The sequence below is a fragment of the Triturus cristatus genome, chromosome 7, assembly GCF_964204655.1.
Source record: "Triturus cristatus chromosome 7, aTriCri1.1, whole genome shotgun sequence".
Taxonomy (NCBI): domain Eukaryota; kingdom Metazoa; phylum Chordata; class Amphibia; order Caudata; family Salamandridae; genus Triturus; species Triturus cristatus.
Genome location: NC_140590.1, coordinates 1,201,014,204 through 1,201,032,250, shown reverse-complemented (window position 1 = coordinate 1,201,032,250; position 18,047 = coordinate 1,201,014,204). Strand labels below are relative to the sequence as shown.

The window sequence follows — 18,047 nt, the reverse complement described above, 5'->3', positions numbered from 1 at the left end:
GGAATCGCTATTATTTTAGCGAAACCTACATGCATAGTTGCGATAACTAAATAGCGATTCCTTAAAAAATCGCTATTAAGGAATCGCAAATTCCTTAGCTTGATGCATGTGCCCAATAAAGCATTATAAGTAATTTATTTATAATATTTAAAAAGAAAATAATAATATAATTTAAAAAAAATAGTTTTAACATGTAATGTAAATAAAATCCATATACATATTATTTAAGAAAATATAAAAACAATAATTAAACAATGTATAAAATACATTAAATTAACTATATAAACAAAAACATAAATGTACAAAATAACTAATATAAACATAATCCAAACACATATGTACTTTATGTAACCTAATTTAAATTTAAAAATATAATAAATCATTTTAATGACTATTGTGAAATAAATACATTATATGTGTGTGTGTGTGTGTATTTGTATATATATATTGGGTAGTTAATTGGGTCTGTGTTTCCGTTGGAAGAGTGCTTTTGTTTTGCTTATAACTTTAGTGCCATTTGCTGAATCTTAGCAAAACTGTTGAAACTGAGATTTACCCCCTCATCTCCTTTCTGGGAAGTTGAGTTGATCCATCAAGCGGGTGCCAAAAGAAGAAGGTGTAGCAAAACCAAATTTCCCCATGCATTTTCCATAGACTTCTTTGGTCAGCGCTACCGCAAAAAACATATTAAAGGAATTACAACAAATTTGGCAGGAAACTAGATCTTGGTAAAAATGCATGTTTTTTTCTGATTTGGCATACATCCATCAGTAGTTATTGAGATATTAGGGTTAAAATATATTTGGATATCTAGGCGGTTGGGTTTGAGGGAATCTTGCGACAGTCCCTTAAACCCAATTAAAAAAAATAAAGCGTTCTGATTGGCCCAGTGGGGCTTTTTCCCCTCGGGCCAATTCACTAACATGGGAGACAGCAGCACTATAACTGGCTGCCAGCAACTTGAACACAAATGTTGCAGGCAGCCATTACAGGACTCAGGCACTTAGGCCTTGTCCTGAGTTTAATTTTAAAAAATAATACAAAGGGGCAGGGTATCGCTTTAGGGCCCTCTGACTCCCCTGGTGCCAAAATATTTTTGGGCCCTGAGGTCGCCGTGAAAAACTAAGAGTAGGGGTGCACGTGCCCCCCCTCTCCCTGAGACTCATTGAGGCTCAGTGAGACTCCGGGGACCCCTGAGGCCAAAGTTTAAACATAAAGGAGGGAGGCAAGTGCCCCCCCCCCTAGGTGCCCCAGGTACCCCATCCCCTGAGTCCACTTCCTTAAAAAAAAAAAAAAAAAGGGGGGCGAGACCTGTGGCTCCCCTCCCTAAGACTGTATAGGCCCCAGGGACTGAATCCCCTGAGGGACAAAATACTTAATAATAGCAGAGGGTCATGCACAGCCCCCCTCCCTGAGCCACCAAGGGGCCCGGGGACCCCATGCCCCAGGGCTAGCATGTAAATGTAGAGGATGGGTGCATGCCAGCCGCCTACCTGAGCATTAAAGAGCTTGGGGACCCCTCCCCCAGGGGCAGGCTCATACACTGTGTCCTTGGGAGCTCTCAGTAGTTTTCCCTGCCCTCAAGAGCACGGGCAGGGAAAGCAAGTGTGCTCCCACCCGAGGGGGAGTTTTGAAAATGCTCCTACTAGGTGGAAGCAAACTTCTGTTTTTCTGCCTACGCTATTGCGGGCATGATACTCAGACTGCCCCCCCCTGCAGGAACAAGCAGAAACAACAGCTCCCGCTGGGTGGGAGAAATGCTAGCTCCCACAGCACCCAGGGGAGTCAGTGGGGCCAAGGGGCCCTGCGGCTCCCCCTGCAGCCTGTAACATACCGTTTGGTGGATTCCCCGGGGGAGCAGATGATTTCAGATGTCATTGTCTAGTGCAATAATCATTCATGTATAAAAGAGGAACAGTAGGGTGTGCATTAGTACTGTTCTGAAAGTTGAGTATCTCTATAGACAAAGGAAGAGAATGTTAGTTCCATCTTCATCAGGATAGTCCTACTACAGACATCAGGCTCAAAAGAGGACCATATTTTCAATATTTTGTCTTAACAAAAGCTGTCCAGGTTGTTGTACAGGTCCTGTGAATGAGTTATGTTATAAGAGCAGGCAACAGGAGAAAGATCTTGAAGATGGAGAAAACCTCTCCAGAAGCACTTTCTTGGCACTCTCTAGCCTGCCTGCAAAGAAGTTAGCATAAACAGATCAAATACTGTGATGGTATTACTTGACAGCCTTCAGATATAACCCTTTAGCCTTCTCATGAGAGTCCTGTCTCCACTAGCGTTTGAATGCTTTACAGAGCAATTTGGTAGTTCTCAGCTCTTCAGAATATCATGGAGTCGAAGGTTTAGCCCTTTGACATTTTTTGATCTGGACCGGGGTAATTATGTCCAAGGAACTGCATAACCAATCATTGAACAAGGATACGTCTCCTGACACAGAGGATGAGGGGGTGGCCAGTAAAGAAGCTGACAACTTTGCTTCAGTAACCTTATGCCACGGTCTTACCAAGCAATCTGAAACTTTTTGAGTGAGAATAATGGATTATCTCAGGAATCCTAATACTAAATGGAACCTGAAAATGATCTAACTTAGTAACCGGTATAGGACGGCTAACCAAACTCGGATTAGGGTAGGTAAAGCCTTGGGATTAAAGCAAGTCACAAATGAGGTAGCTTTTGCCAAACCTCATTACACCACACAACTTGAAGCCTCTCATGCAATGCTACTTTTCTTTGTGCTCTCTTATTGGCTGCGGGTACATCTTGTAATTTTTAAGAAAAGGTTTGAACTAGGTGACAGACCCTTCACTCTGGACATGCCCATCTAGGTCTAAACCTATCCAGCCGAAACCTTCGCCCGTCCTGTTTCAGCCACCCTCCAAAATGCAAATGCAAATTAAAACTACAAATATAAAATACAAAATATACACACTCCAAGAGAAACCAAAATAAATGTCGTTAAAAGCCAAAGTGCCTCTGTGGGGGTCATCACCCTATCCAGGGCCAGACAACCTGTTATTCTAAGGGCATTTGCCCTGTGGGGTGGTGTCCCAAGAGGCAGGTTGTTAGGGCAGGGCCACTCCTGGTGCCCCTGTCACTTTCCCCAGCTCCCCAAGTTTAATTGCAGCAGGCATGGGGGAGAGAGACAAAAAGAGAGAGAGGGGAAGGTAGAGAGAAAGCGATAAGAGATGGAAGAGAGAGGGAATGGGTGGATGGAATGAGAGAGATTGTCCAAGGACATGAAGGGAGCGGGCTGATTTGATCATTTTTTCAAGGGCTCCTTTGGTTTCATAGTTCGGCCTTGCCCCTATCCAACACTCTATCCTTTCGAAGCTTTTCTCCTCCTCTTTGTTCATCATCTTCACCTGACAATGATATTGTAGAATGGAAGCTGCCAGCTCGTAATGCGCGGTCTCTGGAGAGTGGCGTTGGACAGTATGGGCGTCTCTCGCTCTGCTCTAGATGCTCCTGATGTTCGCCATCTTCACTGAACAGAAGCAGTGAAAATGGATGAAGTTCGGTTTTTAAATGTTTTCTTTGCTAAACACACCTTTTCCAGACCCATACAGTACTGCTTGCATCCCAAACTGTGAATCTGTGGAAGTGTATTTTAACATAGTGTGCGAGATTGGCCATTTTCACTGAATTGGTGCCCAAAATTACAGGAATAGCATGATAATGTGCAATTTTCTAAAAGCATGTAATGCACTGAGATAAACGTGCAACAACTGGATTTTTCGAGATCACCAAATAAAAATTAAAAACACAAATGTGTTAGTATGACATAGATATTAAAGTACTTGGGGGCAGATTTATGTTTCCTGGCGCATCCCTGAAAATCAGCAAGGGTGCGCCAGGAATGATGCATCACGCAAGTTTACCCTTGCGCCACACATGATGCGCCGCATTTACAATCCGGCGCATCATGGCGCAGGAATAAACAGATGCGTGACGCATCCCATGGCGTAAGGTTGGCGCAGTGCTTCAGTTGCGTCGCAAGCGCGACGCAACTCCAGCACTGTTCCAACCTACCCTATCCCTAACATGGTGCGTCAAGCCTTACGCCTGCTTCAAGCAGGCGCAGGGTTTTGGCGCATCAGCGTTGGGAAAGTGACTCAGTCAAATCTTATAGATTTGACTGAGTCACTTTTCAGAGGCGTTCCTGCGACGGAACGCCCCCCTCTCTGTCGACACGCCCACGTGAAACCTGACGCAGGTTTTACGTGGCGCAGGGCTTTACATCGTGACGCATCTCCATAGATGCGTCACGATGTAAATATGGCGCAACGTGGCGCAGGGTTTACACCGCCGCTGCGTCACAAAAGTGACGCAACGTCGGCGTAAAAGTGGCGCATCTCCAATATAGATCTGCCCCTTGGTATTTTAGGTTATCCTGTAAATAACATTTTTATTTTAAAAGAGTAGTGACAGTGCATGGGCAGGACTCTGACTGGGTGATAAGTGATTCCCAAGCACATCCTAGCTGCCCCATAGATTTGCCAAAGAGGAAAGATGCTGCAGCGAGGGGTATCTTGTCTGCCCCAACAACCTGGTCGTTTTCAGACAGTTAGCACAGTGATTCTACTGCCATAGCTGTGAAAAACAGAGGGTTCAGGCACTGGGCCACAGGGCATCCAAGGAGAGATCTTGTGCATCTATACCAATCCATCGTCCTGGAAATGGGCAGCAGGCTGGACAGCAAGCAGAGGGCATCTGGTTTGTACAGGTTGTGAATGAAGGAACGCTGATAGAGGTTTAAGAGGAAGACAAGACTGAGTCCATCACCAAACCCTCATGGGAGTCTGTAGGTGAACAGACTGAGAAGAACCTGCAGTGTGGAGTGAACCATATCCCACAGATGAAGATAATGCAGAGGAGAATCTGGAAGTAACATTGGGAACTTACCTGTTGCAGGGAAATTAAGAAGTAGGCGCCTTGGAGGCTCATATAAATATCAAAGTCTACCAGTGGGTGCTCCCCCCCATGTAGACTCACACACTAAATTACAGTAAATGGACTAGACGGCCTCCCCCGATAACAGATTTAGCCATACGGTGGAGCGCTGGGGGTGAGTCCGCCAGTTAATCGTTGCAAGACACGTGTGGCGCAGTGGCCAGAGCAGCTGACTCTACAGCACGGGGCTCACGGTTCGATAGCCAGCGGCAGCTCAGGTCAGCATTATGTGACGCTGGGCAATAGCTCACTTAATCTCCCCTATAGCCCCCAGCGCCTTGAAACCTTAAAGGGTGATATGTTCGCACTTTACAAGAGCAGATCTCCCTCTCTCAAGGAAGAATGGAGCTGGGAGGAGCAGTATGCGCTCCTCACAAGATACAGTGGAAAGGCCTCTTTGAGATATACTTTTTAAAAACACAAAAGTGTACTTTGGCAGTTCCTTTGAGGAAGTCCCAATCTCATCAAATTCCAACTTAGATGCATCTGAAGCAATTCATTCGGATTTCAAGCACCAATCCTGACCTCCCTGTCTCATTCTGTCAAATCAACAAGTTAAGCAAGACACCGACCCCAAATCTCCAGGATCAACCTACAGGTTTGAGGCCTCATGCAGATGACACAGGCCTTACTAAGACTGACCTCCTATCTTGCCTTTCTGTTGTTGTATATTTTTAAAACCCTGGTAGACAGCTAATCTCAGCTGCATACAAATCTAAGAAGACATATCGCAGAATTTCACAAAGATGTTCAGGGATAAATCAAATATAGTTGCAACATACAAGCCCTGGGAGATGCTGTGCACAGAACAAGGAAGGGTGTTGTTCTACTTAAGCAAAAATGCATTTAAAAAACCCTCAAAAATAAGTTCAATACGGAACCCTGCGGGCATCTAAGATGGATAACATGGTTAAATGACCTGAAGGATAGCTCAAAGAAACGAGGTATAAGCAATAGGCCTTCAAAATGTATGTTGAACGAGCTCTCAGAGTGCAGGGTTCTCATTTTGGCACAAATGAAATTGTTTCAGCAGATGGTGTGATCATGAAGGAAATGCAAGTGGCAGCTCCCATACGCATTAAACAATGTGGTGGTTCCGTTTTTTCAAGACTGGTTTGCTAATCAGGGCTTTCAGATCCAGTGGCGGTTACCACGGAATAGTACGGGTGGGGTGGGTGTTATAGAAAAAAGAAAATCACCTACCTGGCGGCCGGCCGCTGCTTCTCCTCTGTCCTCTTCTGTTGACGCACAGAAGCACAAAGGCTCCCAGACTCTCCTAAGCCGCAATATGCAAGGCGGGAAAGCGGGGGTAATGCCAACCATATTACAAGTTTTCTCTCTGCCATGGTTTTCATGGAGGTTCCTCATCCATGAAACCCGTGGCGAAGAGGAAACAAAGGGGCCCTACAGGGAACACTGTTGCCTCAGGGCCATGGGGTGCACGCAAGGGGGCACATGTTGTGTCACCCTGTGGGCAAACACCCCAGTACCTGCACAGCATGGACTGCACTAGTCCATGCCATGCATGTACTGCCTTTGATGTTCCCATGGCGCCAAAGAACCGCCCGCCAGGTACTAAATACGTCATAATTTGTCGGGCGGTTCGCACACCTGTTTGTCAGTGCGGCAGCAGGGAGGTGGCATGGGGGTCCTGCTCCGGCACTGTTATACTTGTAATCAAGCCCTTATTTTTCTTAATTCCACTTCTCCATACCATGAAGGTGCATATAGCGGCAAAGCACAAATATGGGGAATTAGGTATACTAAACCTATACTTTCCTATAGGTGCGGACCTTGTCGATATTTTGGACATCAATGTTCTTATTATGATTTTATGGTAGCATGATATCAAAATTCTAGTGCCATGCTGTTATGAACAGGTACTTCTGCCAAAGATAAGGGAGAAGGCAGAGTGAATCTGACAGATGGCTAAAACATAAAGAAGCAGAAGGGAAGCCCTTTCATCTTTTACTTTCTGGGTGAGATATGGATCTGTTGTACCCCTGCTGCAAAGGGTGCTTGACAGAAACTGGGTGGCTTCTTCTAGTCCTATGGAGAGCTTATGTAACAATGTACTATCACTTTTGCTGAACAGAGAACCTTCTGGTTACCAAGTGAATGTGGAACTTTGCTTAAAATGTTTTAAGGTGTTGTTGCTTGAGTCACGTCGGATTTGTACTATCCATGTGGGCCCACGTGTGTGTGTGTGTGTGTGTGTGTGAGGGGAATGCATGACTTACAACAGGTGAATTGCTTCAGATGCCTTTTTGTGGCACTTCTATGTGTGATGGTGTGCAGTTTGTTTGTTGTCAGGATACATCTTGGGAGCAATGATGAAAGCCTAAGGTGGTAAGATGTATTTTCATTTTCCAGATGTAGGGTGTGCTCATGTTCATGTTTGAATGTATGAATGAATTATAATCAAAAATAACTTTATATGATCTAAATAAATAGACCATAAAAGTACATGACAAAATTAGCAACTGCATTAAAAAACAATTAATATTCACAAGTACATTATAAAACAGTTTATGTGGGAGAACAAAAACCTCAGGAAAAAAGAAAAGAGTCTGCTATGCCTTTCTTTCAACATGATTAACAGTCCACAATATCTGGAATATACTAAAGGGGCGCCAATGAGCCAGATATACACCGATGTAAAGTCAAGCAGACATAAGGGCAAGGTATAATCATGATGGCAACCTTCTAGTAGGATTGATCAAGAAGCTGCGACGCCAAAGCCAGAGACTCAAACTCATACCTCAAACATAGAAGAAGTGGGATTAAAGGCTGCAAGGGGGCGGCTAACTGCAATGCTAAAAAACACAATGCATAAAAGTGTAAAAAGACATATTTAAGGTCATAGATTGACAGGCCACAGATCTGAGAACCTTAAAAAGAATGTGGAAGTGCAAGAAACATAATCAAATATCCCTAGACAAAGATTCCGACCAACTTTTGCAATGGTGTTCACAAGGCAAGGAGGGGAAAGGGCCACAAACTTGGCCAGCATGGTGCTACATCACCGCAATGTCCAAAGTCATTGTCGAAGCAGAGTCTGGAGGTGGCGTCCCTTGTAGTCCCCGAACTCCTTTTGATCCTTATTACCACCCTAAGGTAAGTGTAAATGGTTGCTATTATATCAGCAGAAGCTACACATTGAAGAAAATGCAGTGCCTGCATGCAACGTCTTAGAGGGAGTTTCTTTAAAAGAAATGTAATAGCGTGTGATCTTGGTGGAGCTTAAAAAAACACAATAAAACATTGCATGTGAGGTACTTTGGGGCACATGCATCAAAGTTACCATTTGCGATTACCAAATAGCGATTATTAAAGATTCGTTATTTGGTAATCACAAATGCCTATGCATGTAGAAATCGCCAGAAAATCTGCGATTCCTTAACATTAGCTAATAGAAATTCGGAAATTGCAAATCGCTATTAGCTAATGTCACTCCATACATTACTATGGGCCTACAGGCCTATAGAAATGAATGGCATTACATTCCCTAATTGCGATTACCATCTGGTAATCACAAATAGCAAATGCACATCTAAGGGTGCCTGGGGGCCTAAGGCACCACTGAAGCACCCCACCAAAAAAGATAAGTGTCCACATGTAAAGCACACACATGCCCTAAGGGCATGTGTGCACCACATGGCACTTTGAAAAATGAATTTTTGCGCATTTTTCAAAGCATGCACATATTACCGTCAACTTGAAGTTGATGGTAATTAGTTTTTACTAAATGCACAGTTCGCATTTAGGAAAGGCTGCATGCATCGGCATTAGGGAATCGCAAATTGGGATTTAAATGCATTCGCAATTTAGGTATTCGCAAAAAATTGTGATTACCTAAATTGCGAATGACAAATCCTACATGCACTGGAAAAGGCCCTTTTCCATTCACAAATGGGCTGATTCTGTGAATTGGCCCATTTGCGAACGGAAAAAGGCTTGATGTATGTGTCCCTCAGTTAGGAAAATGAACCACAGGATAAGGGTTCCAAATTATCCTTCCAGTTAATACAATAAGGGAAGGCCACCAACCGGTGCAATAAATTGAGTCAGGACCTCAACAGGAGAAAGTTCTGGTGGTGTTGTATGTTGAGTAACAAAAATGGCTGAAGGCTATCAGATGGGCCACAGAGATATAAGATAGGACAGAGTATATGGGTCTGACGTTGTCCGACCTTTCAGCCCCATACTTAATGCAGTACATCTACCTCAGAGTCCTTTTGTTGAGGGGGGAGAGGGATGAAGGATTGTTGAACGGCTCTGGTCTGGACAGAGTCAGGGTCATATCCCTAATCTCCCTCAGCCCTGCGATTTCAAGGCCCCAGTCCAATGACAAGTAATCTCCAATTATTGCTCTGTTTAATGTCAATGCCTCATTGGTCTAGACTCATCGCCACATCATCAGGGGGCGGGTCCACATTTGATCCTCCAAAGGAATTAATCTCAAGTCATTCAGGCAGATAAAAGTGGCAGGAAACAGGCGTAGCTATTTTCTGTTAGCTTTAGCCCTGTTGCTTTATTCAGGCTCAAGACTTCAACCCTGTAAGTAGCCACACCAAGGCATTTCGCCTGGTAAATCGCTAATATATGATGTGAAGATCTCCTTCCTAGTTTAGCAGAAAATTGGAAGAGGGTGTTGATACTCCGCACAAACTCACTATTTCTGACAAATAGCTGCTGGTGCCAAGACCCAGAGTTGTTAAAAACAAGACTGAGGAAGCTACAATTATTTGTGATTTGAATGGGTTTAGAGTGCAGAAAATCTTTTGATTTAACTGCACATATAGGACTGCGTGACATAAAAAAAGTATTGCTAATATTTACTTTGAAGTCCAGCCCTTCCATAAAGGTGGAGAATTGGTCTAAAAGATGCTGAAAGGCTTGGGGTGTGTGCACCATAAAGACAATGTCATCTGCATACAGCAGATCTGGAATGGGTCACTTCATCTATAAATGAAACAATACTATAAAGTCTATTGGTGCTTGAGGACACCTCTAAACGTACCTAACATTAGTAAGTTTTAAGCATCTTTAAAAGTAGCTAAAATTGATTAATTCTTGCTATTGGAAGGAAACATGTTCTGGAACTTAGACCCTACAATACAGAAAGCCCCCACTCTAGATTGGAGCTTACATTGTTGAGTGATCAGCAGCATCCATTCTTAATGTCTCAGGATCAGAAGAGGAGAGCATAGAAAAATCTTGTTGGACAGGTATTCCAAGGCCACATTGTTGATGTATTTAAGCCCCATAACACTTAGGTAAAGCAAATATGAACTTTTCCTGAGAACTAATCAGTGATCTCGTTGCTTAACAAATATGGTCCTTCTTCCTAAAAACAGCCATTAGATGGATCATGGCATTGTAGGCTCAATGCAGATGTGAAATCCTTGAGATGAGGAGACCGGTATAAAGGCTATAACACTAGTTAAGTCCAGAAGTAACAGCTGTGGCCACCAACACGCCTTATAAGCAGTAGAAGGGTACGAGGAAAATTGGCCTAAACGTATTCAGTGAGGGAAAGCAACTGGTAACTCACCTTTTTCAGAGTGTAATATCACAGAATCAAAATGGTGCTGGTTAAGATGCCGATTAATGAAGTGAGATAAACATTAAACCACAGCTGTGACAGAGGTGAGCTATGTGGGACTCCACATAAAGAAAAGCTTCTTGAGATAGATATGGATTGTGGCATAACTCCTGAGATCTCTGAAAGAAAGAGCATGGATCATTTAATTGTGTTTTCCTCAGCATGTGCCACTGACAACAGCCTACTAATTGGCTTAGGTGAGGTCTTTGAGGACCTCATGAGTTTCAGATGCAAAGCATGGTGACATAGGAGAGCATACCTCACTGAGACAGTCACTGCATCCCTTAGTTTTTATTTTGTTGCTTGGTAGATGCGGGTGAACGTTGTGTGCATGGATATGGATGTGTGGTTGTAAATCAACGGACATTGCCATATAGACACTTGCATACATAAGTAGTGTGTTTGGTTCAGATTATGCCCCGCTTTGGCTAGAGAGCTATCCCTTTGGGTAAAGCATATGATAATATAGGTGGCGAAGTTACATCATTGCATAGTGCCAGTGCTGCTCTGTCCGTGCCTAGCCGAAAGATTGGCACACGTTTCTGTGGCGAAGTTACATCATTGCATAGTGCCAGTGCTGCTCTGTCCGTGCCTAGCCGAAAGATTGGCACACGTTTCTGTGGCGAAGTTACATCTTTACATAGTGTCAGAGCTGCTCTGTCCGTGCCTAGCCGAAAGATTGGCACACGTTTCTGTGGCGAAGTTACATCATTGCATAGTGCCAGTGCTGCTCTGTCTGTGCCTAGCCGAAAGATTGGCACACGTTTCTGTGGCGAAGTTACATCATTGCATAGTGCCAGTGCTGCTCTGTCCGTGCCTAGCCGAAAGATTGGCACACATTTCCGTGGCGAAGTTACATCATTGCATAGTGCCAGTGCTGCTCTGTCCGTGCCAAGCCGAAAGATTGGCACACGTTTCTGTGGCAAAGTTACATCATTGCATAGTGCCAGTGTCCCATGGCCCATACCTGGTATAATGTCCTTGTTCCCTGCTTCTAACATTAGGAACGATAGGCGTGGGTATCTGGCACTGGTTGGTTAGAGCTCCATGATATTGAAAAAAGGGTGTGAATGATTCTTATACTTTGGTTTTTGTCTTTATTCTTTTTTTTTACTAAATTCTCTCGCTTCACTGGTATTTTTCATTCTTGTCTAGCTCTTTCTTCTCTTTTGCATTCTTTATCTCATATATGCATTCAATTTTCCTTATTCCCATTCCTCATTTTTCCGCCCCCATTTTCAACTTGGTCTATTTCCTGCAGTTTCTTTAACCCTCCTGTCTTCTCCTTTTTTATCTTCTATCATTGTATGCTTTGCAGATGTGTTTAAATGTCAAAAAGCTGTGCTTTGGAAATAAAATAAATAAATGGTTTACTTTCTGCAAAGTGTGTGGTTGGACCAAATATTTTATAAGCAGTTACCTGTTGGCGAAATTCCAATGAAATAATTACAGGATATTTTCAACTGTGTACCATGCTTTTGACCCCGCGCCCACCCCCACTTCTTACAGGATCCCCAGACATTGCCGTCAGGATCATATATCCTATATACCTTTTTACACCTTATCACTGCCTTTTCCGAATTTTCTGTCCCCTACACAAAGGTGTGCAGAGTGGGAGAGAGTTGTGGTCTAGTTTTGCTATACTTGGCAGGCGACCCAGGACACCTAAGATATGTGCCAGTGTTTCAACTTAACCAAATTGTGTAATCCTGGTCACATGCCTCTGTTTCCTGAACTGAAAAACTGGCAGTGTGTACAGAGCAAAGGCTGAAGTGGGTGGGATCTGTGAGGAACAACATGGCCATACTTTGTTAATCGAGCAAAAACAGTTCTCCTACTTTTTATAAATAGACAACCTTCCCGGAAGTCGCCCTGCTTAGGCTGAAAGGGAAATGGAAGGGTTCTCCTGGTCTGTAAAGCCAATGGAGAGGCAGGCTGGGAAAAAAGAACCAAGCCTGCTCAACAGGATGCCTGCTGCTTGAAAAAAATGTAACTGTGGCTGATTGTTTAACCTACAAATGTGTGGGCTGTCTGAAAGCCAATATTCGCTGTAATTGATGGAGTTTCTTGAAGCTTTGAGGACACAGGTTTATTGTTTTTGAGAAATAATGTAAGTTTGTTACCAGCTGAGTTCTTGAGTGCGGCTTTTAATGGGCACTTGTAACAAAATGTTTGCAGTAGATAGAATCTGGTTTGGTAATACTAAAATGTATATTTTGAAAAAGGCTTTTTATCCTAAACATAAATCTTTGTTCTCGTGCTGTGGCCGCCTATCTAATGCTGTGTTTAATAGTGCATTTCCTACCGATCAGTTTACCTTGTGTTTCTTATTTCATTTACTATGTGTGAGTCATTTTATATGAGAGTGAAAGACCAACACAATAGTTACACATTCTTTTTTTTTTTAGCCACACCTCTGAACCCCACCTCCTCAATCACTGCCTCTTGCCCTCACAGAACTCAGAAACTCCTTTATCACACTGGAGATGTATGAAACACTTCCCTCACTCCAGAGAGCCTTCAGTAATCAGGTGGGGTTTGCACGATATGGAACCTTCAAACTGACAAATTCTGCTTTTTTTTTACCAGTAATCGCATTTTAAATATAATGCGTATAATGGGAAAAATCCAGCATGTTATTTCAGACAGGTATATTGAGAGCATGTACACTCGGGTGCATTACAGTAAATGTTTTATTTTTCTATAAACACGGTTGTGACTCTACAGAGGCATAATACAAATCAGCCAATTCAAACCATAGAAAGTGTAAAAAAAAAATAAGAACAAATGTCAGAGTTAAAACAGATAATGAAAGACCTATAACCTATATAAAGAGTATCGGATTTACATTATGGTAGTCAGATCTGGAATAGGAAAAACATAGAAGGTTGCTGTAAAGCACATTGTGTAACAAGAAGATCATATATTCGTTTTTTATTCATACAGATAACTGGGCTACTGTGTTTGACACTTAGAACATTTTGTTACTACCAGTTCATAAGTAGCGAAGCCTTCTAATATAGCACAGTGATATATTTACAGACGCCAAGGAGCTGCACGCAAACTGTAAATCATGGGCTTGGAGCCTTATTATTTTTTCTCAATCTGTTGTCTTTTTCTAATATTGCAAAGAAGGGTTCTTTTGGGAAATAATAAAGTCTTACTTGTATGTTATTAGTACAGACAACCACAAGCCATGTTAAGGTTTTATAACTTGACTTTGTGTTTTGACCATTCACTCTTAACATATAGGGGCAGATTTATGTTTGACTTGCGTCTCATTTACGCCGCCGTTGCGTCACTTTTGTGATGCAGTAGCGGCGCAAATCCTGCGCCATGGTGCGGGGTATTCACAACGTGACGCATCTGGGAGATGCGTCACGTTGTAAACCCCTGCGCCACATGTAGGCGTTTCAGGGCAGGTGGGGGCGTTCCGGCGCAGGAACGCCTCCTAAAAGTGGCTGAGTGAAATCTACAAGATTTCACTCAGTCACTTTTGAGCCCATGCTGCGTCAAAACCCTGCGCCTGCTTGAAGCAGGAATAAGGATTGACGCAGCATTGTGAAGATAGGGCCCCCCAGAGCATTGCTGGAGCTGCGTCGCGCTTGCGACGCAACTCCAGCAATGCGCCACTTTTACGGCACAGATGCGTGACGCATCTGTGCCGTTTTTGCCCCATGGTGCGCCACATTATAAATGCGGCGAATCCATGGTGGCGGAGCTGGGGCGCAAAATAACTGGCGCATCCCTGCTGATATGCAGGGATGCGTCAGTTATTATAAATATGCCCCATAATCTCTACAAGTGTGGATGATATGTGATTCCTACACCTTATAAATGATAACCCTCATTGTCGCATGTAACATTTTCTGTACGTTGATTTACACATGAATAATTTATTGTGCCTCTGTGTGTGATAAAAAGCGCTGTGACACCTACACTGGGATGAGAAGCACTATAAAAAAATAATTTAAAAAAGTAGGTGCCATTTACATCAATATTTGTAAAATTATTCATACAGAAAGACAATTCTTGCAATCTTCGAGTGTAAGCACATCTGTTGGTTTAGGGAGTTGAACAAAGTTAAACATCTACATTTAAATCATAGTTTCTCTCAAGTACTTTTGAAGTGATAATACACAGTGACCCTATGTTTTCTTCCTTTGGTTTATCGAGGTGTTAGTATACAGTTATCCCCCATCAAGTATTCAACTCAAACAGAAGGAGGGGCTGATATCCCTTTAAATACGGTCTTTGTTGTGGGCACAACTGAAAGTGTAAATAAGAACGTTGCTGCTCCCACGAATGGCACTTACCCAGAGAGAGAGCCGCTGTGAGAAGCAGGAGCGCCATCCTCCTCCCGGGAACGCAGCAGACAGGAGCAGGCTGCGCAGCAGGACACGTCTCTGGCTGCAGAACGCGCACTGCGCTCGATGAGGCGCGAGATGTCTTAATACAGCAGCCTTCGGATAGCTGCAGGTGCCACTTCTGCTTTCTGCCATTACGGACTGAGCCGAAACCAGGCGGAAGTGGTTGCAGCCCACTCAGATGCACCACAGCTACCTCGTGCTTAGCGCTGCTTTGTAATAACGGTTTCTTCATGGAAAGTCATGCCTTTAGGGCATGCATATTGCCTTAGGAACAAATTGTGTACCCATCGTCCACCGCCCCTTTACCTCGACTTTTTTTTATATCCTGCCATCCTTTCGCTCTTATGCCTTCTTCACCTCTTACCGTTCCTCTCTTTTCATAAACCCAAGAGCTGCCGTTTTCTCATGATCACACTCTGAGCCATCCCTTCCCACCCACTGTCTCTTACTTTTCGCTCCTAGTAGCCCTCTCACACGTTTCTTTTTCCAACTTCTTAATTCCCTTTATTTCTATCTTGTTTCCCTCAGCTCCTCTCTCTTTCTCCTCTTCTTCCGTATATTTCATCCCAACCACCTGTTGCTCCCGCTTCTTCCGCACTTTCCTATAGATGTTCTGGCTTCTCCTCCTCTCTTTCCGTATGCTTCCCGTTTCCTACCTACGCATTCTTTCTCTCGTCCTCTCTTTCCATTTGCACACACCTCTTGGAAGGGACACCGCTATCATCTCTCGTATTTCTCCTCTGGCCGTTCTACACAATTCCTGTTTCATTTTTAACCCCTTGGCTTCCGTGAAGTTAGCCCACACCAGTAGAGATATTTTCTCTAATGCTCGCCCAGTCTTCAGGTAAACATTGGAAAAGCAAATGTACAAACGTGACACGTCCCATGACAACCACCGACGTCATAAGGGTGTGCTGAGACACTATTTATGACGTGTGTATACGTCAGGCGAGGAGTGACACCTTCGGCTTAGAGCGTCTGCGCTCGCTCTTCGTCTCCAGAAAGCCAGACTGCTGATTTTTTAACTGTGATACTTTTGATACGTAAATAAATTAATATTGTATATAAATACACATAGTAAACGTAGGCTTTCTTTAAAATATTAGTTATTTATTTCTCTTCATAAATGTTTCATGCCTGGATAGTAAGACTGTCGGTATAGCCTATACCATTTTTATTTATTCTTTATTGATATTTTTGTCATTTTCTTAAATCCCATAGTCCAGCAAGGGCAGATTTGTGCTTTTATTGAGTAATTTTAATAAAAACGAAAACAACTAATTTCATATCACATGGGCTGCTTGCCGCTGCTTTCTTTTTACACCAACTCTCAATGAAAGAAACCCCCCTCGAGGCCTGTGTCCGTTGTGGGGACTGGAGGAGAGCACCTCCCTTCATAGCAGAGGACCAGAGCGTCACAGGAGCCATTGGTCTGTTATTTGTGCTACTTAATGGTCTCAGTCCGTAATGCCAGTTTCAGGCTTCCTCTGACTGTGCCCACTCATTACACCTTGGTGCTCACCCCTTGCACAAGCGCTACCTCTTCTCTAGCACTGTCAGTGGTGGTTTCCCCATCGAAGCCAAATGTGCACCCCCGCCCCCCATCACAAGCCATGGTGTTTCTATCCCCACCCAGCACAGCCCCACTGTGCGCCCCTTGATCCACGGCACTACAGTAGCGGTCTTCACACTTTTTAATGCCGTACTACCCTTTGGGAAAAAAATTCACATGGCCCCGAATGAAAACATATTTTTTCACAATTATTCGATAACATTGGCAGCTCTAAACGTGTTCAACAATTTTAACTTTGCAGTTATGTTTCTGCATACCTGCTTCCAAAAACTGAACAACTGACCTCTGGGTTCGGGCAAGGTTCTTATTTCAGTTTATTTTTTAGTGCTCCTGAAATGAATTTCTGTAACCTCATTGGCTCATTGGGAGCACCTGGTTATGGCTATGGCAGCTGGCAACAGGAGAAGATTTGGCACACATTCTTCTCAGTGAGCAATGGTTTCCATAGCTCTCGTGGTGGGAGAGTATTTACCCAACATCGCTGATGGATCATAGTTTAAACTTTCAGTGATTGTTATGTTATAATTTATACTGCCTCGTGCATGTTCCGCGTTTCATAGAATATGGAACGCGGAGCAGGCGAACGAAGAGCAGACTGTTCCTGGACGTGAGGCTGACCGGTTGTACATCTAACTGCTTCCTTCGTGAATAAAACCATTTGCTCAACAATCCTCGTCTTCGTCTTAACAAATTTGGCGACGATCGGATGAGATTACCAAAGAACGGAGACCACCAAGGATTTACTATTTTCTTCATTTTGAGAGGATTTTTTTTTTTGTTCACCTAGAACGCTTGTTTTGCATGATCATTTTAGGTACTGTATTGTTTCATATTTAGTTTTTGTTCTTTTCCTTGGTTTATTGAGAAAAGGGGATGTGTTATGTTATAATTTGTACTGCCTCGTGCATGTTCCGCGTTTCATAGAATATGGAACGCGGAGCAGGCGAACGAAGAGCAGACTGTTCCTGGACGTGAGGCTGACCGGTTGTACATCTAACTGCTTCCTTCATGAATAAAACCATTTGCTCAACAATCCTCGTCTTCGTCTTAACAAATTTGGCGACGATCGGATGGGATTACCAAAGAACGGAGACCACCGAGGATTTACTATTTTCTTCATTTTGAGAGGATTTTTTTTTTGTTCACCTAGAACGCTTGTTTTGCATGATCATTTTAGGTACTGTATTGTTTCATATTTAGTTTTTGTTCTTTTCCTTGGTTTATTGAGAAAAGGGGATGTGTTATGTTATAATTTGTACTGCCTCGTGCATGTTCCGCGTTTCATAGAATATGGAACGCGGAGCAGGCGAACGAAGAGCAGACTGTTCCTGGACGTGAGGCTGACCGGTTGTACATCTAACTGCTTCCTTCATGAATAAAACCATTTGCTCAACAATCCTCGTCTTCGTCTTAACAAATTTGGCGACGATCGGATGGGATTACCAAAGAACGGAGACCACCGAGGATTTACTATTTTCTTCATTTTGAGAGGATTTTTTTTTTGTTCACCTAGAACGCTTGTTTTGCATGA

The 18,047-nt window shown here is 43.4% G+C and overlaps 1 protein-coding gene across 1 annotated transcript in view; it reads right to left on the bottom strand.

Moving 5' to 3' along the window:
- LOC146811598 (integrin alpha-M-like) overlaps window positions 1-15,685 on the bottom strand; it is a 500,127-nt gene extending 484,442 nt beyond the window's left edge. The window contains exon 1 of the mRNA XM_085618578.1: window positions 14,890-15,685. Coding sequence (XP_085474704.1) covers window positions 14,890-15,175 — 286 coding nt within the window. The 5' untranslated portion in view covers window positions 15,176-15,685. The remainder of the gene's footprint in view (window positions 1-14,889) is intronic.
- Between the last annotated feature and the right edge of the window lie 2,362 nt (window positions 15,686-18,047).